This window comes from Bos indicus x Bos taurus, chromosome 8 (assembly GCF_003369695.1).
Source record: "Bos indicus x Bos taurus breed Angus x Brahman F1 hybrid chromosome 8, Bos_hybrid_MaternalHap_v2.0, whole genome shotgun sequence".
Taxonomy (NCBI): domain Eukaryota; kingdom Metazoa; phylum Chordata; class Mammalia; order Artiodactyla; family Bovidae; genus Bos; species Bos indicus x Bos taurus.
Window position 1 is genome coordinate 30,883,559 of NC_040083.1, and position 27,708 is coordinate 30,911,266.

General features: G+C 36.6%; 1 protein-coding gene across 12 annotated transcripts in view; it reads left to right on the top strand.

The window, feature by feature from the left end:
- Positions 1-27,708, top strand: part of MPDZ (multiple PDZ domain crumbs cell polarity complex component) — a 175,244-nt gene that overhangs the window by 82,249 nt on the left and 65,287 nt on the right. For all 12 annotated transcript variants that reach the window (XM_027549240.1, XM_027549242.1, XM_027549247.1 and 9 more), the window contains 7 exons: positions 1,280-1,465; positions 2,598-2,807; positions 5,077-5,193; positions 6,498-6,665; positions 13,207-13,491; positions 13,746-13,869; positions 26,426-26,624. In XM_027549240.1, coding sequence (XP_027405041.1) covers positions 1,280-1,465; positions 2,598-2,807; positions 5,077-5,193; positions 6,498-6,665; positions 13,207-13,491; positions 13,746-13,869; positions 26,426-26,624 — 1,289 coding nt within the window. The remainder of the gene's footprint in view (positions 1-1,279; positions 1,466-2,597; positions 2,808-5,076; positions 5,194-6,497; positions 6,666-13,206; positions 13,492-13,745; positions 13,870-26,425; positions 26,625-27,708) is intronic.

The window sequence follows — 27,708 nt, forward strand, 5'->3', positions numbered from 1 at the left end:
AAGGACAGAAGAACCCCCACCGGCTTGGGTAACAGCTACTGGGGCTCAGCAGATAGCACCTTTGGGACATGCTGCGGAGTAGGCTCTCCAGAGTCCCTCAGTTGTGCCCCTGCCGCCCGCCTGTTCTCGGGAGGTTCGAGGAAACAAGAAATGAGAGATTGTAAAGGTCCCTACAGCCATAGGAGCGAGGACCTCTAACCTTAACCGGAGGTCTTCTGGAATCTGAGACTGGGCCGCGTGAGCTTTCTGCTGAGTTCAGTTGTCGCTGTCCCAGTTTCCAGTACGATGGGCCTTCCCCTGCGCTGGGTTTCTTCGCCTTAAGAATAGGGGAAAATAAGAAACATAATGCCAAATTCTGTAGAAATCAGTCTAGCACCATACGTGTCCAGATATATTTTATGTGATATAAATGGAATTATTACAATAAACCAGGTGGACAGATTTGCATCCATGGTCCTACTGTACAGTAATTGTTAAAAAAGCAAAGATAACATTTAAAGTAACATTTCATCATCAAAAACATGTTTTTCCTATCTAGTGTCTTCAAGAGATATACAAAACTGAATTAATCTAGATTCCCTGTAATTTATTTGACTAAAAGATGCTAATGTTTGAACCCCTATTTTTGTGCCAAGTGCTTTTTAAATATTACCTTACTTAATCCACAAAAATTCTTTGAGACGGGTAACTGTGAAGCCCAGGTTAAGAATGCAGCTCAAGGCAACACAGATAAAATAAAAATAATAGAGGAAGTCTTCAAGCTAAGGCCAGTGTGTCAAGTATCGTCTTGCCACTGTGCTTGTTAATTTATTAATGAAATAATCACGTGCACAACTCATAGGATTTTAGAAACCTTGTTTGCTCAGTGTGTAGAACTTATACATACAGCCATTTCCTCTTGAATTGTTCTAATTTATCATAAGCATTCTTTTTCTTTAATATCAATAATAGCTTTACATTTCTTTTTCTAACAACAGATGTGATTCAGACACTGATGAAAAAAGGTGAAAATTAGACAATATTATGCTGCTAAGATAGAATCACTATATATTTTTATGGAAGCTCTTTGAAACATACATTTTAAGTGCCTATTACAAGTTAGGTTATTTCTAAGTTGCTACCTTAATTCATAAAGATTTCTTGGTAAACTGTTGCTGCTCATATGTGAATGCTATATTCTGGACAGATGCTGGGAATCTCCCTTTTCCTCATAGTGTTGGTATGTACATCTGCAGATCTAGTACATCTGAAATAAGAGCTGTCTGGTCTGTTTATCCAGCCTCACATAGATCTAGGTGAGTTCATCGGGTCCTCGGAGACAGAGGATCCTGTGCTGACAATGACTGATGTGGGTCGGAATGCAGAGGAAGTTCAAGGACCTTTGGCTATGTGGGAAGCCGATATTCAGAACATAGAGCTGGAGAAAGGGAGCCAAGGACTTGGTTTTAGCATTTTAGATTACCAGGTAAATATATCCTACTTCTAACAAATTTTTTTAAAAAAAGATAACAGATGCTAAATGCATATTGTTACTGGCAGAGCAAAAGTAGGTAATACTTTAGAGTCATCAAATATGTGTCTTGTTTCTAATCTTTCAGAATAATAATTTATAATAAGATGATTATTATAAAGCATTTTTTTTGACATTGAGATTTTTGAGCTCTTTTATATTTCAGCTCTTGGAAATTTGAAGACTATGCAGAATACTTTTTAGGAATATCATAGAAATACAGTTTTCCTGTTTCTTTGGGGAATATATCTAAATTGTTTTTATTTCCTTGCTCTTAATGGATGGTTCATATTTGAACCATATTTGGTAAGACAGAAACTATCAATACTTTTTTTGTCTGAAGTGAATGATAGATATATCATTTTGGATATATTGTAAATTCTCATATTATTTGACCAAACTTGATGAATAATCTTAAATTAGGTCAGGTCAGGTGTAGCAGCATCCTCGTGCTGCGCTCGGTGCCGAGTTACTGAGGGGATGCTACTGCTGGGTGATGAGGTGCAGCTGCTGCTCCTCATTAATTAATACTGAGCTGGAAGGCTGTCTCAGATGACTCCAGAGAGTTGTATTCTTTCTCAGGCGTGGTTCTGGAGTCTTATTCTAATATTAAGGTTGCTGTGTATCAGAAAACTGCATTATCAATTATGATATGGCCTCCTTCTGTATTTCTTCATTCCTAAAACAAGCCCTTTCCTCAGAACACTCATATCTACTAATGTTCCACAATAGTAACAGCCTGTCAGTAAATGCCGCTGTTAATAATTCATTCATCTCAGATGATAGTTATAAAGTTGGACAGTTTATCAATAGCTGAAGTCACACTTTTAAATTTACCTATAAAATTTAAAACATCTACTTGGGAACCATTGAAAGTGGGGATGCCATTGTTTAGGGTGGACTCTTCCTACACTCTTCAAAATGGAGATTGCCTTCACCCAGACAATTCACTGGAATTGTTGTATGGAATTTGTAAAAGACACTTTGAAAAATTTACCCATCCATTACAATGCAGAGAGTGCAACCTGTAATAACATTTTTAAGTGTAGAGAGGAGTTGCCTGCTCTTTGCTTTCTCGTCCTTTCAGGATCCAGTCGATCCAGCAAGCACTGTGATCGTCATTCGTTCTTTGGTGCCTGGTGGAATTGCTGAAAAGGATGGACGACTTCTCCCTGGAGATCGACTCATGTTTGTCAATGATGTTAACTTGGAAAACAGCAGTCTCGAAGAAGCTGTCCAGGCCCTGAAGGGTGCACCATCAGGAACTGTGAGAATAGGAGTTGCCAAGCCTTTGCCTGTAAGAATTCAGATTTTATTGATTTCTTTTTATTTACAAATAAAAGTGACTTTCAGCCTTTTTGCTTCAGGTATTTTCATGATTGAATCATGACTTTTGATACTTTTCATCAGCATGGTTATTGGCTTCATGAGTGTAAAAATTTAGTTTTGAGTAATTTTTTTTTTAAAGGATAAAGGAAAGAAACAGCCAGGAAGTTCAGAAGTAAATTTAAAAGTTAATGTTCTGTGGTTCACTTTTAGCTTTTTTTAATTCAAAAATAAGGTCATGATCAATATACAAAGAAATGTTTTCAAAGAAATAGCCTTTAAAATATCTATACCAATAAGTTGACGTATTAGAGAAATTAATAACAAGAGCTAACAGTGGAATCTTCAGTTATAGTGGAAGAAATAGAATCTCTGTCAGAGTGGATTACATCCCGGTATTCTGTTGACTTCAAAATATTTGTTGTATAATTACTGCAGAGCAAGAAATTGAACTTTCTAATTTAGGTACATCAGCCTGTAGTTCTCCTCCTGGGAGGGAATAGCATTCATGTTATTAATTACTGCAATATAAAAACAACTAATAAATTCATGCTACGTAATGTCAGTATGATTATTTGGTACAGTGATTGCAACGTAGCACTTATCATTGAATTGCAATGAAATATTAGAGACAGTCTCAATATTTGTGTTTTTTCTCAGTGTATAAATATATTTTAAGTAGAAAAGACAAATAATATTTTCTCTTAAATAAACATAGACACATAGATATATTTGCATAAACATCGAATAAAAGTCTGTTGACGTCAAAGAGTTTATTTAGATTGTAAGCTTGTTGATGTATTTAAAATATTGAGTAGATTTTTTATGCTCTGCTTTTCATTCCATAACAGATTTTGGTAAGCTGTGAAAATGTATTTATGAAAACAGGAAGAAAGGGAAGAAGAAAGGGAATATTAAGCAAACCTTAAATTAAACCAGGATTGTAGGAATCAGAACAAGGGTTCAGTATGAAGAGTGTAAGAATGAAGATAGTGCATTATGGGACTCTACATATTTATTAATATTGACCATACATTTGGTTATGGTCTTTCTGTTACACAAAGAAAATGCCAAACATGATCAATACACGTGTTTTACTTCCCTTAAGGAAAAATTAAGTGCCACTTAACTCTGAAGCAATCTTTTTTTTTTTCCCTAGCTAGTTCCAAAATAAGTTTCTTTCATATGAGTATTTAGTATTTCAAATTGAATATGCATTGCAATTGTGATAAATCTCATTTATATGAAGTCAGTTTTACTAAAAATTAAGCTCATATGTATGGGCATAGAAGATAAGGATTTTCTTTCTCTGAAATACTTTTGCACATATTGGTGATACAGGGTGATGTAGGCAAGACAATCTAAATGTTTTAGCCTGTTTTTTCCTGATATTGTAAGAAGAATGCTAGGTTTTCCATCACTGTGATCATGGTTATAATTTGACTCCTCAAGAGTGCAATATAAGTGTATCGTATACATACAGAGTTGGTGGTGTATTTTAAGCCATGCTAAATTAAGAGACTTCATTGAGAGTTTACTAAAGGTCCTTGTCAAAGAAATTAACATTTTTTAAAATAATCAGGAGTGCAGTATAAGTATATTGTATACATACAGAGTTGGTGGTGATGGTTGTATTTTGAGCCATACTAAATTAAGAGACTCCGTTGAGAGTTCACTAACTATCCTTGTCAGAGAAATTACATTCTTTAAAGTAATATTCTAGTAAGGAATGACAGAGAGATATTGGTCCTTCTTTTTAATGTTTTCTTTTTCTGCAAAATCTTCTATATCTTAACACCTAAAAGTCGCCTTATTTCTGTATTCAGAAGTCATTGTTTAACTTGAGTATTTGGTAGGTGACCAGAAGTGACCAGAAGATTATTATAATGTAAAAAATTGTTGATTTTGATAATCTTTGTAAGAAGGGTGAAAAAATTTGTAGAAAGGGATTCTCATCTAACAGATGATGTTGGTATTGGGATAAACATTCTTACTGTGTCTTAAAATATAAAACTGTTCAACATGAATATTTATTATATTTCTTGCTCATCATTTATGTTAAAGTTGTTTGTTTATGATGACTTTATAACTTGAAAACATTATTTGAAAACTTTCCAATTTTTCCTCCCCACTTTACTTTTTTTCTCCCCTCTCCTCTGCTTTCCCTTCCCTCCCTTTTTCCTGTTCCTCCTCTTTTTCATGAACTCATCCTCAAACACTGAGCTTCATTCTCCCTGCAGCTGTCCCCAGAAGAGGGTTATGTTTCTGCTAAGGAGGATTCCTTTCTCTACCCGCCACATTCCTGCGAGGAGGAAGGGCTGGCTGATAAAGCCCTCTTCAGGGCTGACTTGGCTCTGGTTAGTAGTGCACTGGCTTATCAAGCTTTCTTTCAAAATCTTAAATGTCTTATTTTTGCTTTTCAAAACATTCTGAAGTCTTACTGTATTCTTTGTTCATTATATTTTGGAAAACTTAACATTTTGTTTTCAACTTCAGTAGTTCTCACAGTTCAAAATGAGAAGAAAAGCAAACCATTATATACCTGAAAAATGTTGGATTTGTGGCAGAAATTCAGTTAGGAGTGTATTATGTCAACATGTAAATTTAATCTTTACATCATACCAAAAGTTATTAAAGCACTTGTTTGCTCTAAATACATACTTGAGTATCTCTAAGCATACTTTAACTGTTTTCAGTATTCATAGATCAGTTATTTTAGCTTCCTTTTAATGGTGTAACAGTTATATTATTTCATTAGATATTAATAATATGAAAGTCACATACATTGGTTCACTTACGGATTAAGAGTACAGAAGCTTCCAAAAGAGGGAATGTTCCTGTTTTCTATGAATACGTGTTTGTTAACATTATTGATTTACCATTAGGGACCACTAGAGGCCAACTTTGTTGGGTGAATACATGGTTCTTGCTCCTGAGAACCTTATGGGCTGGTAGAGGAGCCAGTGCTATGTTAATAAAGTATAAAACTAAATACCAGATATAAACATGCATATGCATATGACATTTATACAAGTGTAAAAATTACACATCCTGTTCCTAGTACTTCTTTCATTAAAGCCAGGTTCCTGACCTAAAATTTTTTTGGAGGGCTGGGAAGCATTCCTTAGTGTGACTAGAAAGGAGTATTTTAAATTCTTGTCTTAGTGGTGTTGGACTAGAGAGAGGTTTCAAACCTGTGAAATTCTCCGTTAGGTGTTTATAACTAATTGTGCACATCTTGCTTTGATTCTAATAATCCTATTGTTGAAAGATATGGTTCTTCTTATTAGTTATTTTTCAATTGCCAGCTCCTGAATCAGCCATTTGGAGTTTTGGTGTATATTTTAATCAGTACAGTTATTTCACATTATAATTCCAGGTAACTGGAAAAAGTATTTTTTTAAATTATAGAAATATTTAAACTTAGAATTGCTCCAAGCCCTTGGTTGTTACCTTTTGCCCTTTCATTGATGAGACAGAATAACCCTCTATGCTAGCTCCAGTTTGTCTTTGTTCTATTACAGTGGTTAGTTTCTGATGTGTTGAAGAGAGTGAAGAGGTCCTGCAGAAAATAGAATAGACCAGAGAATGATACGAGTATGCCCTTTAGTCTTAGTAACAGAACAGAATTCCCATCTGATACTATTGTTTTTATTCCTAGGTGAACGCAAATGATGCTGACTTAGCAGATGAATCTGCCTTTGAGTCACAGTACTCTCCTGATAATGACAGTATCTACTCTACTCAAGCCTCTCTTTTATCTCTTCATGGCAGTGCTTGTAGTGATAACCTGAATTATGGTCCCTCCCTTCCATCTTCTCCTCCCAAGGTACAAAGGAAATGCCATTTTATTTATGAGAGAACTTATTGCCCAGAGATCATTGCTAATGGGATTTTGTGGGAGTGGCATGTTAAAGACCTTATGTTTATGCAGTGATGACTTCACTCTTAAAGTGCAGTTTCCTTTAGGTGGTGTTAGCTGAGTATCTTGTAGACTCCAAGGTACTATTTAAATCTGGGTTCTGTGATACAGTGTGACAGATACAAGAGTTCAAAACTTTGATTAGGATTTGCATATTAGACAAAAATTTTAATGAAATGTATTTCTTAAATTGTGTTTTTGGTAGTGTCTACTTTGGAAAAATTACAAGAGTAACTTTATTTTCTGAACGGTTTTAAATCTGATTTCCATGGAAAGTTGGTTAGTAAAATAGTCCTTGCATTAGTTTGTTATTTATTATCTAAGTTGAACTTAATGCCGTCATATATTTTTATATAAAATAATGCCAGAGAATACTTTATGTAAAAACCACAGTGAATAGCAAAGAATGTTTAAGTCACTGGAAGTGAATGAAGAATTTAGCTACTGTATGATATGTCTGTGCCATGGACATTTTAGAAATAGATTACTGGTGTAAGTGCCTCATCCAACTCTATTCATTTTCTTGGTGACACACTCTATAATTTTTTTTCCTTTCTTTATTTAATTTTTTTCTGTAATTTTTAATAAGTAACATTTTATAAAGCTTATTCAGTCTTTTGTGTGTGAGATGATATATCACTGTTTGAATTTGGATTTCTAATTGGTTATGAAGTGGAACAGGTTTTCATATATTGGCCATCTGTTTTTCATATCCAGCAATGACATCTTCATATCTTTTGGTCATTTTATAATGGAGTTGCTTATCTTTCTATTGATTTCTTGGACTCATTTATATTTCCTAGAAATTTAATAAACAGAGCAATTTAGTGTGTGTTTATTTATGAATGTGTATATTTTGAAAATCTGAAAATGCGTAGGAATGATTCCTTTTAACTTCAGGAAAGAAGTTATTCTTGGAGAAAAAATGAAAGCATGGGAAAATGGTTGTATCTGTAATATCAGTACATTATATCCTTTTAAGAAGAAAGAGAAATTGAAGAAAATATGCCAAAATATTGCTGTATGTTAAATCTGGGCAAAAGGTTCATATATGGATATATTTTCCTTATTTTTCCATGTTGGAAGTATACTGTAAATGAACATAATCATTACAGTAAAAGATTGGAAAATAATTCTTTTTTAAATATATAAAGTATATATTTTCCACATAAATTCAGTGGGAAGGAAATCTGTATTTATGAGTCGGTTGGAAAGTAGAATTTCAGTAGGCCTTGGACAATTTTCCTCCTTTTCTGATTAACAAAAAATTTTTTGGCCAGAACATTTTCAAAGCATTTTCTTTTATGTTCAAGATGCACCTGTTATCCTTGCAAACGATGCTGGGCAATCTCCTTGAATTGGTTTGCAAGGTATAATCTTGAATGGAGCAGCTGCTCCTCTCTCACCACACCTGAGACTATCTGACTGAGTCCTGTCTGGAACATACTCCTTCTTTAGTGGCCTCAAGGCTGAAAGCTGAGTTCATCTCCTAATGGAATCTTCTAATCTGCTGCATAGCACGCTCCTTCTTGCCAGTGGGACATATTGCATTGTTTAACTTAGTAATTGTTACTTAAAGGGATTACACAATGTGCATACTGAGAAGCATATATTTTACAGGGCAAATGCTGGCTATGTGCAGCACAACATTTTGGCTTACTGAAGTCCAAGGCAGTTTACTCTTTTGTTGAAGCAAATTTTGGCACGCTGGCCTATCAACTGAAATATTTAAACTACAAAACAACAAAGGAAACACTAATGAGGGTGTTTTAAAACACATTGTGAAACTCCTGTGTGATTTCGGTTTTCTTAGAAAGTAGGACTGTTTGTGTATCGTCGTGCATCTTTGCCACTTTTTTGGCTTGTTTGTATTTGTTTTGTGGCATTTTTTTAGTACTAAGATATTTTGCTGGAAAATTGAAAAGTTAGATTATTCATTCATCTTCCTATTTCTTTGCACTAAATTTATTTTTAAAAGACAGAGCGGCAGTTTGTTATAGAACTTAGAGCCGACCATTTTTCTTAAAGAAAAGTGAGCTCATTTGGGGATTCTTTAATTGATAAAATGATACCACATGTGATCTTTAAGAAAAAGAGAAACCTCCATACAGATTTGAAAGAAGGATAAAAGAGTGAGAGGATCTCAGTGATTCCTCAAATTTTTGACTTTGCTAATTATGTAATAATCTCGTAGCCTTAAATGGTGACTGGAAATGCACAAATAAGTTTACCTGTTTTCTTTACCCTGATGAGAAGGCTTTGACCTTTGCCAGGCATGCTGCTGGAAGGGCTAAGAGCTGATCACCCAGAACAGGGTCTTATTATAGAGGGAGGCCTTCTTCCTAAGCGCAGAGCCTGGACCTAGACCACTCACTGCCTAGATTAGCACTGTAGGCATACATTGAAGCTCCTCTGCACAGAATTCTCCCATTTGGGGGATCATTCTGCCTTTTTTTTTTTTTTTTAATAAAGGAGTTGTGTTTGCTTAATTTGATTAATAATCATTTAGGGACTTAGGGGAAAAAACATTACTCAAGAATCTGAAAAATATGGCCATTTCCAGCGGTATTTGGATTAATAGAGTCAGGTCACTGAAAGGTGGACATTAAAGGCAAGAAGCTGGTGGGTTTTCTCATTCTTCTAGGTTTTTCATTACTGTTTTTATCCTCGTTTCCTTCTAAACTCCAAAGACATAATAGAATGCAGAAATAGTTGTTTTAGAAACTTACTAAATACTTGTACACTTTTGTTTTAAAGCTCAATAATGGTTTTGTGGGAGAAGATACTTTTTCTCTATTTTCACTTAATAGTCCAATCAGTAAAGGTTCAGTAGCTGTGTAATGCATTTCCTCTTCTTCTTATCCACACGCCCATGCACCACACTCCCTAGTGTACCCATGGTCTCTCTTCTTGCTCCAGCGATGAAAAGATTACCAGTTTGGTGCATGTCCTGCATTCTTGAATGCTGGTCCCTGGAAATGCGATTGATTCTAGTGTAAGTTGAGCTTCATGTTTGTCACCATAGAAACCCCTCTTCATACCTTTACAAATCAAACAAAACCAATGGATTCCATGCTTTAAAAAAAAAATAAAAATCTACATATTTGTAGGAATAAATCTCCACTAGTGTCATTCTGTAGCATAAAATATTGCTACCTTCACAGTTATGTTTTAAATCTTGATACCAGTTTTTATTACTTTGTGGAGAAAGGATCTCAAAAACTGATTACATCACTATAATCAAGATGATGAGAGTGATTGTGGAAATCTTAGTGATAAAACTATGAGCTAGCAAAGGTACTAAAGATCTTACCTTCTCTCTCAGTAGGGTAAGAGTACAGATAGGAAAGGAAGTGTACCTTATCTCAGAAAGAGTGGGAGTGCAATGCAAATTGGAGCAGCTGTCCTTATGGTATATTTTTCTAAAGTATAGAAAGATTTCTGTGGTAGACTGATTATTGAAAAAAAAAGCAGGTTGTGTCCACTGAATGCTCAAGTTTTTAATCTTGTCTATGTAAATATATTCTCTGGGTAAATAATGTGCCTAAGTATAACATTAATATGCATTACACTATATTTTCAAGTATAATTGTCATTTTCATTTAACTTTTCCCCCATTTTCCCTAAGAACATAAATGTATCAAGTGGAAGTACCTATTAAGGTGGATTTTTGAAAGATTCCAGTTTAGATAACCAAGTTGTACTGGGAAATTGTAGTTATTTTTGGACATCTTATGAGGGAAGAACTGCTTTTCTTTTAGATCCATAAGACTTTTAAAAATAAAACTCAGTTGTTGTTCAGCAACCAGAAATGTTTCTGAAGTAGGCGTGTGTTGTCTGCTGTGTTGATGAGCTCTTTCTTTCATATGTGGCAGTGTTAACTCCTTCATGAATAATGCATGGAGATTTCTGTTACATGGTTTCTAGTAAACCCCAGCTAACAAGGGCAACTTGACCTCTTTTTCCGGTGGAAAGTAGTTTTGATTGCCACCTTTATTTGAGGAGCGGTAAGGATGATCTCTGCTAATTATTATAATTAATGTAGAAATACAGAAGCTAACCACTATTCTATTAAGTACTTTGTGTTGTATTTTTTTTTTTCCGAAAGACTAAAAATTGGTTGTATGAGCCAACAGGTTATTATTTAGGTTTTGGTATTGTGGAGGATGATACTTTTCTATCCTTTGTTTCTGAGGATGTTAAAGATGTTAGTTGCTTGCATGATTTTCCCACTTGCCTCAATTCTTTATATCACGAATGTTTGATAATTCCAAAGAGACAGACACTTGATTAAACTAGTGTAATAAATTGTGTTGAAGCGATTGATTGCCAATTTAGAAAAAAAAAAAATGAAAAGGATGCATATCTCACATCAAACTCTGAAAAATAAATCTACTACTACTACTAAGTCACTTCAGTTGTGTCCGACTCTGTGTGACCCCAGAGATGGCAGCCCACCAGGCTTCCCCGTCCCTGGGATTCTCCAGGCAAGAACACTGGAGTGGGTTGCCATTTCCTTCTCCAATGCGTGAAAGTGAAAAGTGAAAGTGAAGTCTCTCAGTCGTATCCAACTCTTAGCGACCCCATGGACTGCAGCCTACCAGGCTCCTCCATCCATGGGATTTTCCAGGCAAGAGTACTGAAGTAGGTTGCCATTGCCTTCTCCAGAAAAATAAATCTAGATGGGTTAAAACCATATCAGAAAACAAACCATTTATAAAGTTGGAGAAAAATACTAAAAAGTATTTCATTTATTCTGTGTAGAAAGAGGACTTATTAAGCAGCTTATAAAACCAGAAGCATAAAGAAATTGACCAGTCTGATTGCATAAATAATTTTAATAAAGAATTACATAATTCTTGATTACATAAGGCATTAACTTCTGCACATTTATGTATATGACATATACAGACTTAAAAGATAATTGACAACCTTGGAAGTACTTGCGGTATATATCACAGTGACTCAGAATATATCAATGACGACATATTTACTGACATTGGAAATCTCTCATATTGAGGTATAAAGATACTTCAAAAAATCAAGTAGGAATATAGTATTTAGTATAATTTTTAAAAATGGATATGAATATGTGCATATGTGTGCATGTGTACTTATACAGATACATAAAAAACTCTGATGAATAAACACCCAACTAATGCCAGCCATTTATTTCTACTGAGGAAAGGACTGGCAGAATGAGCAGTGAAGGAAGACTTTCATACTGTAATCTGTGTGCAGTATGGTCCAAATTATTTTTGATAATAATATATTCATACACTGATTTTATACTTTAAAAACATCAGTAAAAGGATTGAAAGAACAGTTGATACATTTATTCAACAGCAGTTCGTGGGACACTACTTGTCCAAAGCACAGAAGTGATACAATATATGTGTTGTAAGTAGATAATATATATTTATGTAGAGCTGTAGAATTTTAGAATTTCATGGAATTCTAGAGATTACTTTGCATAAAGCCGAGATCAAACCAGTTAATCCTAAAGGAAATCAGTCCTGAACATTCACTAGAAGGACTGATGCTGAAGCTGAAGCTCCAATACTTTGGCCTCCTGATGTGAGGAGCCCACCTATTAGAAAAGACTCTGATGCTGGGAAAGATTGAAGGCAGGAGGAGAAGGGGACGACAGAGGATGAGATGGTTGGATGGCATCACCAACTCGATGGACATGAGTTTGAGCAAGCTCTGGGAGTTGGTGATGGACAGGGAAGCCTGGCATACTGCAGTCCATGGGGTGGCAAAGAGTTGGACATGACTGAGCAACTGTCAACAACAACAAAGAAAAATTCTGTGATATTATTATTAATAAAGAGCCTGGATTGGAATCCACATCTTAGGACAACTTTTCTTAGTACTATTCCTTCTGCTGCAACTTTCAGAGTACTTAAGAAAAAATTCCCTGTAAAAATGTGGATTGTGTGACTTTCTGTTTGACTACATAAATACCTACAAATCCCTATCCAAATAATTTTTTCTTGGAGGTTCTTGTAAGTAGAAACTACTCAATCAATGTCATATTCTTTATATTCTGAATCTTAGAACTAATAAGAATTTCAGATAGATTGGAAATGAACTACTTTTTAAATGATATTTAGAAATATAAGTTATTTACTTTCCTATGTTTATGGAACTCTGAATAATTTTATTTGTGAGTATAACAAAATATTGTATCTTAATAAGCTTATTAAGTACTAGTGTATTGTAATAGTATGACTCAGTACTAGATGTATGTTTTGCAGGAAGAGTATATGTATTTATAAAAAGAAACATATGCAACATATAAGCTGAGCAGTGAGTTTGTACATCTGCTAATACTTTTTAAGTAATATTGTGTATGTTTTTTACTAAATAGTTGTTCATTAAGATCATAGGAAATGCACTGATAGAATTCTGGCCATAATTTTTAATTTTGTTCTTTAATCATCAGGATATTGCTGAAAATTCCTCAGATTCAGTACTTGATCTGCAGATGTCCTTGGAGGAGCTATATGCCCAAAATCTCTTGCAAAGACAGGACGAGAGTGCGCCTTCAGTGGACTTGAGCATGGGGCCGGCTTCTGGCTTTACCGTGAACGACTATACACCTGCAAATGCTATTGAACAGCAGTACGAATGTGACGGCTTAAGAGCGTGGACTGAATCTCACCTACCAAATGAAGTTCTGTCAAGTGCAGAGCTGAGTTCTCCTGTGCTGACTGATTCGACTGGAAAGGTGACATTCTAAAGATACAGTCTGTGTACGATGGTGAGGTTGGGAGCAGTGAAGGCTTAGGTTACTCTGGCTTCTCTCTCATTTGGAGCCAGTGCTCTCCTGAAGCTCCGATTTTCAAAAGACAACCTATGAACTTGTTGTGTAAGTTCTTGCTGAGTAAAGCACAACCAGCTAGAGAGTATGGGTGATGTTGAAATCACACTCCAAAGTCTAGTGTTTTCCTTTCCACATGACTTATTTTTATTTTCTGACAGGGCTCCAAGTTCTTAATTCCACAAGGCTCCCTGGCCTCTGCTGCTGAGTGTGTCATGCTCCAAAATACACCCAGAGAATCTTTCGAGAGGACTATTGTGATAGCAAAAGGCAATTCTAGCTTAGGTAAGTTTCTTTTCCACATACACCTTCTGTCCTAACCCCCTTGCCAAGAGGAAGTGTTGAACATAGAGTCAATACTTTTAACTGTAGATAAGAAGATAGATGTGATAAAATTTACCATAATTTTAATGTTAATTCTTTTTGTACTCACTACAGTTATCTGAAATGGTTAACAGGTTTACTTCAGACTATCTTAAATCTGTCACTCTCTTATTAATTAAAAGTATTCACAAGCCTTGTTTCCATTCAAGTGAAAGATATACAAATTGTGTATGAGACAGAAAGTAAGGAAAGGGAAGGAACTTTTAGAAAATGAGAAGTCAGCGACTTGGAATTCTAAATTCTTTGGAAAAGTAAATTATTAATTTCTTTGAATGGTACCAGTTATGTGTGCGTTAGTTTGTATTTAATTTCTTTCATTCACTGAAATAAAGACTAAAAAGACAGGTGTGCCATTACCAAAGCATTAATGCAGTTCTTCAACAGTCCTTCCCAGGTGTGAGGGTTTTCCACCCATAAAAGATTGTGACTGATTAAAAATCTCAAATCTTCTGATTTGGGCAAAGACTGTCTGTAGAAATAAAATCCTAATTACACTAGCTAAAATTATTTCAAGGCAGCTCACATTTATACTTCTTTTGACTTAGGCAGTGACATGATTCAGCTCTGTGTTTAGTGCTCAGTACTGAAATAGGGTCAAGAATAATTTCCCCCAGAAGCCTGATTGCAGTCTAAGACTCTGGTTAGCTCTGTGTCAGAGGTCTTCTTTCTCTTAGGATGTAACCAGCCAGTACCCTTTATGTTGGTATCTATGGTGGGATTTGGTTTCCTTGTTATATTTGGGAGTTGGCAGAGGAGTCGAGCGGCAACACCACTGTAGCTGGTGATTGGGATTCCAATCTGTCTCCTAGATTTTTTTCCATTTGGTGGTAGCTGGGTCCTACCAACAGTAGCTAAAAGGAGAATTGTAGCAGAGAATTTCTCGTTGGTTATAATATCTCTTATATATTACATTTAATAGAATGTTACAAAACTTAAGCTACAGAACTTTCTCTAATCATTAATTATGGGATACGTGCTGTAAACAGCTAACTGCCAGAATTATTTCATCTGCTAATGCAGTGTTTGTGAGAGCATGTTACTTGGAACACTAGTTCTGTAGGATGTTAACAGGAGTTATACTTGGGTTCCGAGCTTGGGATGTGATAAACTTAGGGAGACAGGTGTTTCTGTTAGCATCGCTCGGTAGCTCTGCACTTGTGCCTTGTGTATCTGTAAGTACATGTTCCAAGATGCAGCACTTCTCACACATCATTGGCCACAGAACCCATTTTTAAAATTAACTCATAAGACAGAAATTTTGCAGAGCCTGTATGAGAAACCCTCTTCTAGCTTATGTATTGACTCAACTCTCAAACATTATTTCTGTATTCTGGCCACTATTCTAGACTCCATGATATAATTGTTTTCTTCAAGGAGCATGAGTTTAAGAGAGTAGACTGACTGATGTATAGATCCCTTATTGCATTAACATATCATACCTGCCATGAGTGGCATTCACACCAAGAACACTGAAGACGTAAATGAAGGAGTAGCCAAGCCCTCCTCTCCGAGTTTGGAGGAGTGTAGACAGATATTAAAGAAGAGAAGATGTTTGATTTCATCCTGGAAAAAGAAATAGATTTTACCACCTCGTTGAGGCATTGGAAACATTGGAAGCTGCTAGAGCCAAGGCAGAGAAAAGCATCAGTGGGTTTGTTTGGTGTGGATCAAGTGTGGCACAGTGGCAGGCAAAGCAAGAGCTGAAGCTGAAGGAGTGACAGAATTCGTTACATTTAGTTGGCGGGGGGTATTATATGTACACATAGGTGTAATGACCTTTGAAAAATTAATTTAAAAGTTTAATTGATGGTTTTTGATAGATCTGCTGTACGTTGGCTAGTTACGTTGTATTAGAATCTGAAAGGTAAAAGCACAGGTAAAACAGGAAGAAGGAAAGTGTTACCTTTTCTTCACCGATGAAGTATTAGGAATTTCTTAGACTCAGGAATTTCTCTGGAAGAACTCAGCCCTTACAAGGTGGAACCAGAGCTCACACCAGAATCTGTCTCTGATTTTTGCTCATCAAGTCACCCAAGGCTGTGTTAGCACTGTTGTAATAGCAAGCGTAATTTTGAAGCTGAATTACAATTTGCATTTAGCCTTTAGAAAGCGATATATTTGTAGAAATGAGTAGAGATGCCTTTTAAAATATATTCTGTGCCTTTTCTTCTGTTTTTCTTTTGTACTTTGTTGAGCACTTTGAAAGGAACATTGCATGTGCTCTTCTCAAAAAATTCTTTGAATAACCCCAAATGTGGACATTATCCCCATTGATTAGATGAGTAAACTGCAGACCAGTGTGAGGTTAAGTCCGTTGTCCAAAGCCACAGTGATGAGAAGTGCTGCAAGTCAGGTTTGGAACCAGTTCTCTGTTTCTGCAGTACATGGTTTGCAGTATTGTCCTGTACATCTTTTAGGACAAAATTGAGAGATCTTACAAGTTACAACCAAAATCCAGTCAGTAGGCACTACCTTGAAGTTGTTGAAACCTAAAAGTGATCATTTGGTGAAAGGAAAGTATAAGCTGAGCTAACTGATGTCAACTTCTTTTTTTAATATTGTTGACATGACCTGACAGCTTTCATAACTGGTAGAGTCATGAGTTAAATATGCTGTTAAGAAAGAATTTAGAGGTCATGTTGGCCATAGCTTGTGAAAACTTGTCCCATGTCTGTGGCTTGCTTTATTGTAGGATCCATGGTGGGCAAGATTCCCAGGATGGGCCACTGAGTTAAATTGTGTTTTGTAGTCTTGCATTTTTTTTTTTTTTAAACTATAGTTGTCTCGAGGGACTTGGTAGTTAACGTGGCAGCATTAGGGCAAACCAAAGTGCTTATTGAAACATTTCAGAACCAGCCTCTCTGCTCAAAAGAAACCCACCTCGTTTGAAAATGTGTCTAAACTTGTTTATTGGTTTATGATAAGCAGAGGTGTTTCCTTAATGACAATATACTTAAAACTCATTTGTATGAGTCTTAACAGAATCTTTTAAAGTATATTTGATTAATAGCTCATTTCTATCTGCATATGGTAACTAGAAGTCTGGGTGGCTCCTTTCCAGGCATGAAATATCAGGCTGGGAACATATTGCAGTCAGGATCATTTCTTTAAAAATATTTGAAATATCATGTGTAATGTGGTATAATTACAGTTAATACATGGGCCTCTCTAGTGGCTCAGATATTAAAGAATCTGCAAGAGACCAGGGCTTGATCCCTGAATTGGGAGGATTCCCTGGAGAAGGGAATGGCAACCCACTCCAGTATTCTTGCCTGAAGAATTCCATGGACAGAGGAGCATGGTGGACAACAGTCCATGGGGTCCCGAAGAGTCAGACGTGACTGTTAGAGAGGATTTCTTTCTATTAAAAATTATAAAACCTAAAAATGAGTTAGTGGCTTCTCTCAAAGTCTTTGTAAATGTCTTTATCGACTTATATCTCTCCTTATATTGTTTAATCATATAATCTTGTTTTGAAAGGAAATTTTAGTACTTGATTCTAAATGAAATTATATTATCTATATATTATTGTATGTAAATTTTAAAATTTCAATCAGTTCAGTTCAGTTCCGTCGCTCTGTCGTGTCCAACTCTGCTACCCCGTGGACTGCAGCATGCCAGCCTTCCATGTCCATTACCATCTCGTAGAGCTTACTCAAACTCATGTCCTTCAAGATGGTGATGCCTTCCAATCATCTCATCCTCTGTTGTACCCTTCTTCTCCTGCCTTCAAACTTCCGCATCATCAGGGCCTTTTCCAATGAGTCAGTTTTTCGCATCAGGTGGCCAAAAATTTCAGTAGGTTTGATATTTTTAAAGGTGTAGTTGAGAGTAGGGGGAGAAGGAACAATTCAAATGGAATTGTTGAGAATGTTTTCCTGAAGAAGTGATATTCAAGAATGAGAAGTTGTTAGCTGTGCAAGAGCTACAGAAAGGGGGTATCAGGCAAGGACTCTGAAAAGGGAGGCTTAGTGTATTTCTGAAAGGCATTGTTACTAGAACGTGGTGGGGAGGCAAGGAGGACATGACGCAGAAGAAGGGTGCCCATCAGGAGGACCAGGCCAGGAGTTCCATATAGACAGAGCCATGTATTGTAGGTATGTTGTATATTTGCACAATGCTGCTGCTGCTAAGTCGCTTCAGTCGTGTCCGACTCTGTGCAGCCCCATAGACGGCAGCCTACCAGGCTCCCATGTCTCTGGGATTCTCCAGGCAAGAATACTGGAGTGTGTTGCCATTTCCTTCTCCAATGTATGAAAGTGAAAAGTGAAAGTGAAGTCGCTCTGTCGTGTCAGACTCTTAGCGACCCCATAGACTGCAGCCTACCAGGCTCCTCCCTCCATGGGATTTTCCAGGCAAGTACTGGAGTGGGGTGCCATTGCCTTCTCTGCTATTTGCACAATAGGAAACTGTTAAAAATATTCTTAGCATAGAGAATGATGTGATATGATCTATCTGCTGTGAGAAGAATGAAATGGCAGGAACAACTTTGGAAGTCAGGAGACCAGTTACAATGCTGGTTCAAAAGGTGAGGCGTGATGATGAGAAGTGATGGCTTGGTCTAGTTTAGTATGGACATGGAGAAAAGTGAACGAATTCAAGGTAAGTTTTGGGGATAGAAATGATGGAACTTGCTGATGGATTAAATATTGGGAGTGGGAGGGGTAAGAATCCAGAACACCAACATTACTGCTTTGAATAATGGAGAGTAGTGTTGTTGTTCAGTCGCTCAGTCATGTCTGACTCTGCGACCACCTGGACTGCAGCATGCCAGATTTCCCTGTCCTTCACCATCTCCCTGAGCTTGGTCAAACTCATGTCCATCAAGTCGGTGATGCCGTCCAGCCACGTCATCCTCTGTCGTTCCCTTCTCCAGCCTTCAGTCTTTCCCAGCATCAGGGTCTTTTCTAATGAGTCGGCTCTTCGCATCAGATGGCCAAAGTAATGGAGCTTCAGCTCCAGCACCGGTCCTTCCAAGGAATATTCAGAATTGGTTTCCTTTAGGATTGACTGGTTGGATCTCCTTGCAGTCCAGGGGACTCTCAAGACTCTTCTTCAACTCCACAGTTCAAAAGCATCAATTCCTTGGCACTCAGCCTTCTTTATGGTCTACTTTCACATCCATACATGACTACTGGAAAAACTGTAGCTTTGACTAGATGGACCTTTGTTGGCAAAGTAACGTCTCTGCTTTTTAATATGCTGTCTACGTTGGTCATAGCTTTTCTTCCAAGGAGCAAGCGTCTTTTAATTTCATGGCTACAGTCACCATCTGCAGTGATTTTGGAGCCCAAGAAAATAGTCTGTCAGTGTTTCTCCATCTATTTGCCATGAAGTGATGGGACTGGATTCCATCATCTTAGTTTTTTGAATGTTGAGTTTTAAGCCAGGTTTTTCACTCTCCTGTAGTGAAAAAGGAAGAGTAGTATGGTGGTGCTGTAAACAAAAACGGGAGGACAGATGGAGAAATGAGGGTAAATAGAGACTAGGGAATTCAATTTTATACTTACTAGGGCTGTATTTCTTACGAATCATCCAGAGACCATGTCAAGAGCACAAGTGAATATCAAAATCTGGAGCTATTGAAGTTCAGATTTGGAAATAATGCAGTAATAGATTATTGTTTACATCAGTTTAATTCAGCTGACTACTGTACATTTAGGCACTGTGATAGGCACTGCAGATAAGACTTGAATACAAGCTTCTTAGTAATTCTGTTATGCTTTTTTAAAAAGATTATTTTTATTTATTTTTGTTGCACTTCTGTGGTGGCTCATATGGTAAAGAATGTGCTTGTGATGCAGGAGACCCATGTTTAATCCTTGGGTTGGCAGTATCCCCTGGAGGATAATTGTGTTAGTTTCTGCCTTACAACATCATGAACCAGTCATAACTGTGTGTGTGTGTGTAATGAATCAAAACTATGTATGTATCCCCTCCATCTTGAGCCGCCACCCAATTCCACCCCTCCAGGTCATCACAGAGTGCCAGGCTGGCTCCTTGTGTTATATATCAGCTTCCCAGAGCTATCTGTTTCACACACGGCAGTAGATGTATGTCAATGCTACTTTCTCAGTTCGTCCCATGTGCTGTGTCCACAAGTGCATTCTCTGTGTCTGTGTCTCTGTTCCTTCCCTGCACATAGGTTCATCAGTACCATTTTCCTGGATTCCATATAGATGCTTTAATATACTATCTTTGTTTTTCTCTGAATTACCTCATTCTGTATAACAGGCTCTAGGTTCATCTACCTCACTACTGACTCATATTTCTTCCTTTTTTTTTTTGAATATTTATATTTAAATTTATTTTTAAGTGGCATTATCAACATATTTTTATATTATCAGATGCCAAATATTTGATTTTTTTCAGTACTACATACATATTCACAACTTATAGCTAACCCAAAGACCCAGTTAACTGTGCTTTATTAATTAGTAATCTCGAAAGGCTAGTTAACAACTTAGAAATAACTTTTTGAAGAATTTGTCCAGTCATTATTGTATATATGTATTTCATTTTTTTTTGTTTTTTTTTTTAATTTTATTTTATTTTTAAATTTTACAATATTGTATTGGTTTTGCCAAATATCAAAATGAATCCGCCACCGGTATACACATGTTCCCCATCCTGAACCCTCCTACCTCTTCCCTCCCCATACCATCCCTCTGGGTCGTCCCAGTGCACCAGCCCCAGGCATCCAGTACCGTGCATTGAACCTGGACTGGCGACTCGTTTCATATATGATATTATACGTATTTCAATGCCATTCTCCCAAATCATCCCACCTTCTCCCTCTCCCACAGAGTCCAAAAGACTGGTCTATACATCGGTGTCTCTTTTGCTGTCTCGTATACAGGGTTATTGTTACCATCTTTCTAAATTCCATATATATGCGTTACTATACTGTATTAGTGTTTTTCTTTCTGGCTTACTTCACTCTGTATAATAGGCTCCAGTTTCATCCACCTCATTAGAACTGATTCAAATGTATTCTTTTTAATGGCCGAGTAATACTCCATTGTGTATATGTACCACAGCTTTCTTATCCATTCATCTGCTGATGGACATCTAGGTTGCTTCCATGTCCTGGCTATTATAAACAGTGCTGCGATGAACATTGGGGTACACGTGTCTCTTTCAATTCTGGTTTCCTCAGTGTGTATGCCCAGCAGTGGGATTGCTGGATCATAAGGCAATTCTAGTTCCAGTTTTTGAAGGAATCTCCACACTGTTCTCCATAGTGGCTGTACTAGTTTGCATTCCCACCAACAGTGTAAGAGGGTTCCCTTTTCTCCACACCCTCTCCAGCATTTATTGCTTGTAGACTTTTGGATCGCAGCCATTCTGACTGGCGTGAAATGGTACCTCTTAGTGGTTTTGATTTGCATTTCTCTGATAATGAGTGATGTTGAGCATCTTTTCATGTGTTTGTTAGCCATCTGTATGTCTTCTTTGGAGAAATGTCTATTTAGTTCTTTGGCCCATTTTTTGATTGGGTCATTTATTTTTCTGGAGTTGAGCTGTAGGAGTTGCTTGTATATTTTTGAGATTAATTGTTTGTCAGTTGCTTCATTTGCTATTATTTTCTCCCATTCTGAAGGCTGTCTTTTCACCTTGCTTATAGTTTCCTTTGATGTGCAGAAGCTTTTAAGTTTAATTAGGTCCCATTTGTTTATTTTTGCTTTTGTTTCCAATATTCTGGGAGGTGGGTCATAGAGGATCCTGCTGTGATATATGTCGGAGAGTGTTTTGCCTATGTTCTCCTCTAGGAGTTTTATAGTTTCTGGTCTTACGTTTAGATCTTTAATCCATTTTGAGTTTATTTTTGTGTATGGTGTTAGAAAGTGCTCTAGTTTCATACTTTTACAAGTGGTTGACCGGTTTTCCCAGCACCACTTGTTAAAGAGATTGTCTTTAATCCATTGTGTATTCTTGCCTCCTTTGTCAAAGATAAGGTGTCCATATGTGCGTGGATTTATCTCTGGGCTTTCTATTTTGTTCCATTGATCTATATTTCTGTCTTTGTGCCAGTACCATACTGTCTTGATGACTGTGGCTTTGTAGTAGAGCCTGAAGTCAGGCAGGTTGATTCCTCCAGTTCCATTCTTCTTTCTCAAGATAGCTTTGGCTATTTGAGGTTTTTTGTATTTCCGTACAAATTGTGAAATTTTTTGTTCTAGCTCTGTGAAGAATACCATTGGTAGCTTGATAGGGATTGCATTGAATCTATAAATTGCTTTGGGTAGTATACTCATTTTCACTATATTGATTCTTCCAATCCATGAACATGGTATATTTCTGCATCTATTAGTGTCCTCTTTGATTTCTTTCACCAGTGTTTTATAGTTTTCTATATATAGGTCTTTAGTTTCTTTAGGTAGATATATTCCTAAGTATTTTATTCTTTCCATTGCAATGGTGAATGGAATTGTTTCCTTAATTTCTCTTTCTGTTTTCTCATTATTAGCATATAGGAATGCAAGGGATTTCTGTGTGTTGATTTTATATCCTGCAACTTCACTATAATCATTATTTACTTCTAGTAATTTTCTGGTGGAGTCTTTAGGGTTTTCTATGTAGAGGGTCATGTCACCTGCAAACAGTGAGAGTTTTACTTCTTCTTTTCCAATTTGGATTCCATTTATTTCTCTTTCTGCTCTGATTGCTGTGGCCAAAACTTCCAAAACTATGTTGAATAGTAATGGTGCAAGTGGGCACCCTTGTCTTGTTCCTGACTTTAGAGGAAATGCTTTCAATTTTTCACCATTGAGGATAATGTTTGCTGTGGGTTTGTCATATATAGCTTTTATTATGTTGAGGTATATTCCTTCTATTCCTGCTTTCTGGAGTGTTTTTATCATAAATGGGTGTTGAATTTTGTCAAAGGCTTTCTCTGCATCTATTGAGATAATCATATGGTTTTTGTTTTTCAATTTGTTAATGTGGTGTATTACATTGATTGATTTGAGGGTATTGAAGAATCCTTGCATCCCTGGGATAAAGCCCACTTGATCATGGTGTATGATCTTTTTAATGTGTTGTTGGATTCTGATTGCTAGAATTTTGTTAAGGATTTTTGCATCTATGTTCCTCAGTGATATTGGCCTGTAGTTTTCTTTTTTTGTGGGATCTTTGTCAGGTTTTGGTATTAGGGTGATGGTGGCCTCATAGAATGAGTTTGGAAGTTTACCTTCCTCTGCAATTTTCTGGAAGAGTTTGAGTAGGATAGGTGTTAGCTCTTCTCTAAATTTTTGGTAGAATTCAGCTGTGAAGCCGTCTGGACCTGGGCTTTTGTTTGCTGGAAGATATCTGATTACAGTTTCAATTTCCGTGCTTGTGATGGGTCTGTTAAGATTTTCTATTTCTTCCTGGTCCAGTTTTGGAAAGTTGTACTTTTCTAAGAATTTGTCCATTTCTTCCACGTTGTCCATTTTATTGGCATATAATTGTTGATAGTAGTCTCTTATGATCCTTTGTATTTCTGTGTTGTTTGTTGTGATCTCTGCATTTTCATTTCTAATTTTATTGATTTAATTTTTCTCCCTCTGTTTCTTTATGAGTCTGGCTAATGGTTTGTCAATTTTATTTATCCTTTCAAAGAACCAGCTTTTGGCTTTGTTGATTTTTGCTATGGTCTCTTTTGTTTCTTTTGCATTTATTTCTGTCCTAATTTTTAAGATTTCTTTCCTTCTACTAACCCTGGCATTCTTCATTTCTTCCTTTTCTAGTTGCTTTAGGTGTAGAGTTAGGTTATTTATTTGACTTTTTTCTTGTTTCTTGAGGTATGCCTGTATTGCTATGAACTTTCCCCTTAGGACTACTTTTACAGTGTCCCACAGGTTTTGGGTTGTTGTGTTTTCATTTTCATTCGTTTCTATGCAAATTTTGATTTCTTTTTTGATTTCTTCTGTGATTTGTTGGTTATTCAGCAGCGTTTTGTTCAGCCTCCATATGTTGGAATTTTTAATAGTTTTTCTCCTGTATTTGAGATCTAATCTTAGTGCATTGTGGTCAGAAAAGATGCTTGGAATGATTTCTATTTTTTTGAATTTACCAAGGCTAGATTTATGGCCCAGGATGTGATCTGTCCTGGAGAAGGTTCCATGTGCGCTTGAGAAAAAGGTGAAATTCATTGTTTGGGGATGAAATGTCCTATAGATATCAATTAGGTCTAACTGGTCTATTGTATCGTTTAAAGTTTGTTTTTCCTTGTTAATTTTCTGTTTAGTTGATCTATCCATAGGTGTGAGTGGGGTATTAAAGTCTCCCACTATTATTGTGTTATTGTTAATTTCTCCTTTCATACTTGTTAGCATTTTTCTTACATATTGTGGTGCTCCCGTGTTGGGTGCATATATATTTATAATTGTTATATCTTCTTCTTGGATTGATCCTTTGATCATTATGTAGTGACCATCTTTTTCTCTTTTCACAGCCTTTGTTTTAAAGTCTATTTTATCTGATATGAGTATTGCTACTCCTGCTTTCTTTTGGTCCCTATTTGCATGGAAAATTTTTCCCAGCCCTTCACTTTCAGTCTGTATGTGTCCCCTGTTTTGAGGTGGGTCTCTTGAAGACAGCATATGTAGGGGTCTTGTTTTTGTATCCATTCAGCCAGTCTTTGTCTTTTGGTTGGGGCATTCAACCCATTTACGTTTAAGGTAATTATTTATAAGTATGATCCCTTTGCTGAGCTACATTCACTGTACAGTGTAGACCCTGTTTCATCTCTAACATATTTAATGTAGAGTGTCTTTAGATAAAATCTCAGAAACATTTCTAAATTGACTTTAAAAATATTTGAAGCTCATGTTTTCCTTTCCTTTTGATTGTTTTTACTGCTTAAAAAGTTTTGTTGTTGTTCAGTTGCTCAGTCTTGTCCAACACTTTGCAACCGCGTGGACTGCAGCATGTCCAGCTTCCCTGTCCTTCACCATCTTGCTCAAGCTCATGTCTGTTGAGTTGGTGATGCCATCCACCATCTCATCCTGTTTTGTCCACTTCTCCTCCTGCCTTCAATCTTTTCCAGCATCAGGGTCTTTTCTAATGAGTCGGCTCTTCAAATCAGGTGACCAAAGTATTGAAGCTTCTGCTTCAGCATCAGTCCCTCCAGTGAATATTCAGGATTGATTTCCTTTAGAATTGACTGGCTTGATCTCCTTGCAGTCCAAGGGACTCAAGAATCTTCTCCAGCATCACACTTTAAAGGCATCAGTTCTTTAGCACTCAGCCTTTTTTATGGTCCAAAGCTTAAAAAGTTACTCTTGTTCTTTTATATATGAATCTGTAGAGATTATTAAATTCAAATTAAATGAATTTGAAAGTCATGCTTTTTAAAAAATATTAAGGTGTAGTCGATTTACAATTTTGTGTTAGTTTTTGGTTTACAGCAAAGTGGTTCAGTTATAAATGTACATAATAGTTTACATTTACTAATTCTAAACTCCCAATTCATCCACATGCCCCACCCCCCAGCCCCTTGGCAACCACAAGTCTGTACTTACTGTGGGTCTGTTTCTTTTGTAAATAACTTAATTTTTGTCATATTTTGGATTCTACATGTAAGTGGGATCAAATGGTATTTGTCTTTGTCTTTCTGACTTAATTTAGTATGATGATCTCTCAGTTTATCCTTGCTGCTGCAAATGGCGTTATTTCATTTCTTTTTATGACTGAGTACTGTTCCATTGTATGTATGTATTTGTGTATGTATGTGTGTATAATGTATATACATATATGTATATACACACACACCACATCTTTATCCATTCATCTATCTTTGGACATTTAAGTTGTTTCTGTGTCTTGTTTATTGCAAGTGGTTTGCTATGTATTATAGATGGTGTGCGTAAATCTTTTCGAGTTACAATTTTTTCTAGATATATATCCAGGAATGGATTACTGGATCATATGACAATTCTGTTTTTTGTTTTTTGAGGTTTCTCCATACTGTTTTCCATAGGGGCTGTACCAATTTGCATTTCTGTCATCAATGTGGAGGGTTCCTTTTTCTCCACATTCCCTTCAGCATTTGTTATTTGTAGACTTTTTAGTGATGGCAGTTCTGACCAGTATGAAGTGGTACCTCATTGTACCCATTTCATTTGCATTTCTAAATAATTAGCAATGTTGAGATCTTTTCATGTGCATGTTGTCCATCTGTATGTCTTCTTTGGAGAAATGTCTATTTAGGTCTTATGCTCTTTTTTTGATGGAGTTGTTGGTTTTTTGGTTGTTATAGTTATATGCGCTGTTTGTATATTTTGGAAATTAAGCTCTTGTTGCAAATATTTTTTTCCAGTCCATAGGTTGTCTTTTTGTTTATGGTTTCCTTTGGTATGCAGAAAACTTGTAAGTTTGATTAGGTCTTATTTGTTTATTTTTGTTTTTATTTTTATTGCTGTGGGGGACTGTGAAAGTCATGTATTCAACATGTGTTCCTCCTTTTCCATAGGAATGACAGTAAGTGCTAATAAAGATGGCTTGGGGGTGATTGTTCGAAGCATTATTCACGGAGGTGCCATTAGCCGAGATGGTCGGATTGCTGTTGGGGACTGCATCTTGTGTATTAATGAAGAATCTACTATCAGTTTAACCAATGCCCAGGCACGAGCCCTGTTGAGAAGGCATTCTCTCATTGGGCCTGACATAAAGTAAGTATCATTTGGACCATAGTTTGGCTTGGGAAATAAAGGAATTTCAATCTATTAATCAGAATTTTCTCAGTGCATACTTCTGTTTGATATACAAAAATGATCATATATTTAATACTAATCATTGAAGAATTTGACTATTCCTGAAAAGTTATTGATTGCATTGATTGTAGACTTTAGGAGAGTTTATCTGCAGTCAATAACTTCTTAATGCTGCTGCTGCTAAGTCTCATCAGTCGTGTCCAACTCTGTGCAACTGCATAGATGGCAGCCCAACAGGCTCCTCTGTCCCTGGAATTCTCCTGGCAAGAATATGGAGTGGGTTGCCATTTCTTTCTCCAATGCATGAAAGTGAAAAGTGAAAGTGAAGTCACTCAGTCGTGTCCGACTCTTTGCGACCCCATGGACTGCAGCCTACCAGGCTCCTCTGTCCATGGGATTCTCTAGGCAAGAGTATTAGGGTGGATTGCCATTGCCTTCTCCTTCTTAATACTAAGAGTACTGAAAAAAAGTTGACCCTTGAATAACACAGGTTTGAATTTCTCAGGTCCATATATGCATAGATTTGTTTCAGTAAATATACAGTTGGCTCTCTGTGGGTTTCATATCCTAAGTTGTAGCCAACTTTGGATCCAAATTTCCATCTGAGATTGATTTAATCCGTAGATGTAAGACTTGTGGATACAGAGGGTCAGCTGTACTCTGGCATTTCATATATAAGGGATTTGAGCATCCATGGCTTTTGGTATCCAAAGCACCTGGAGTCAATCCCCTGCAGATACCTAACGACAACAATATTTCAAAACCATGTTGCCTACCATTATTATTTTTAATTTTCCAGTGATTTCTGCAAAAATCTTTATATGAGATATGAGATCTCTTTTATTGAGCAGGATGGTCCACACTTAGGAACTTACATAGAAGTTTGGATTGGCCTCAGTATAGCAAATTGTACTACCTAATGATCTGTATGAATATTCCCAAGTAAGCCAGTTCTTTAGGGGTCAGCCAAGATTGTATAGAAGCAATCTGACCCATAATTTTCCCTTTGTTGAACTGCTTTTCAACCCATATAAGAGAATTC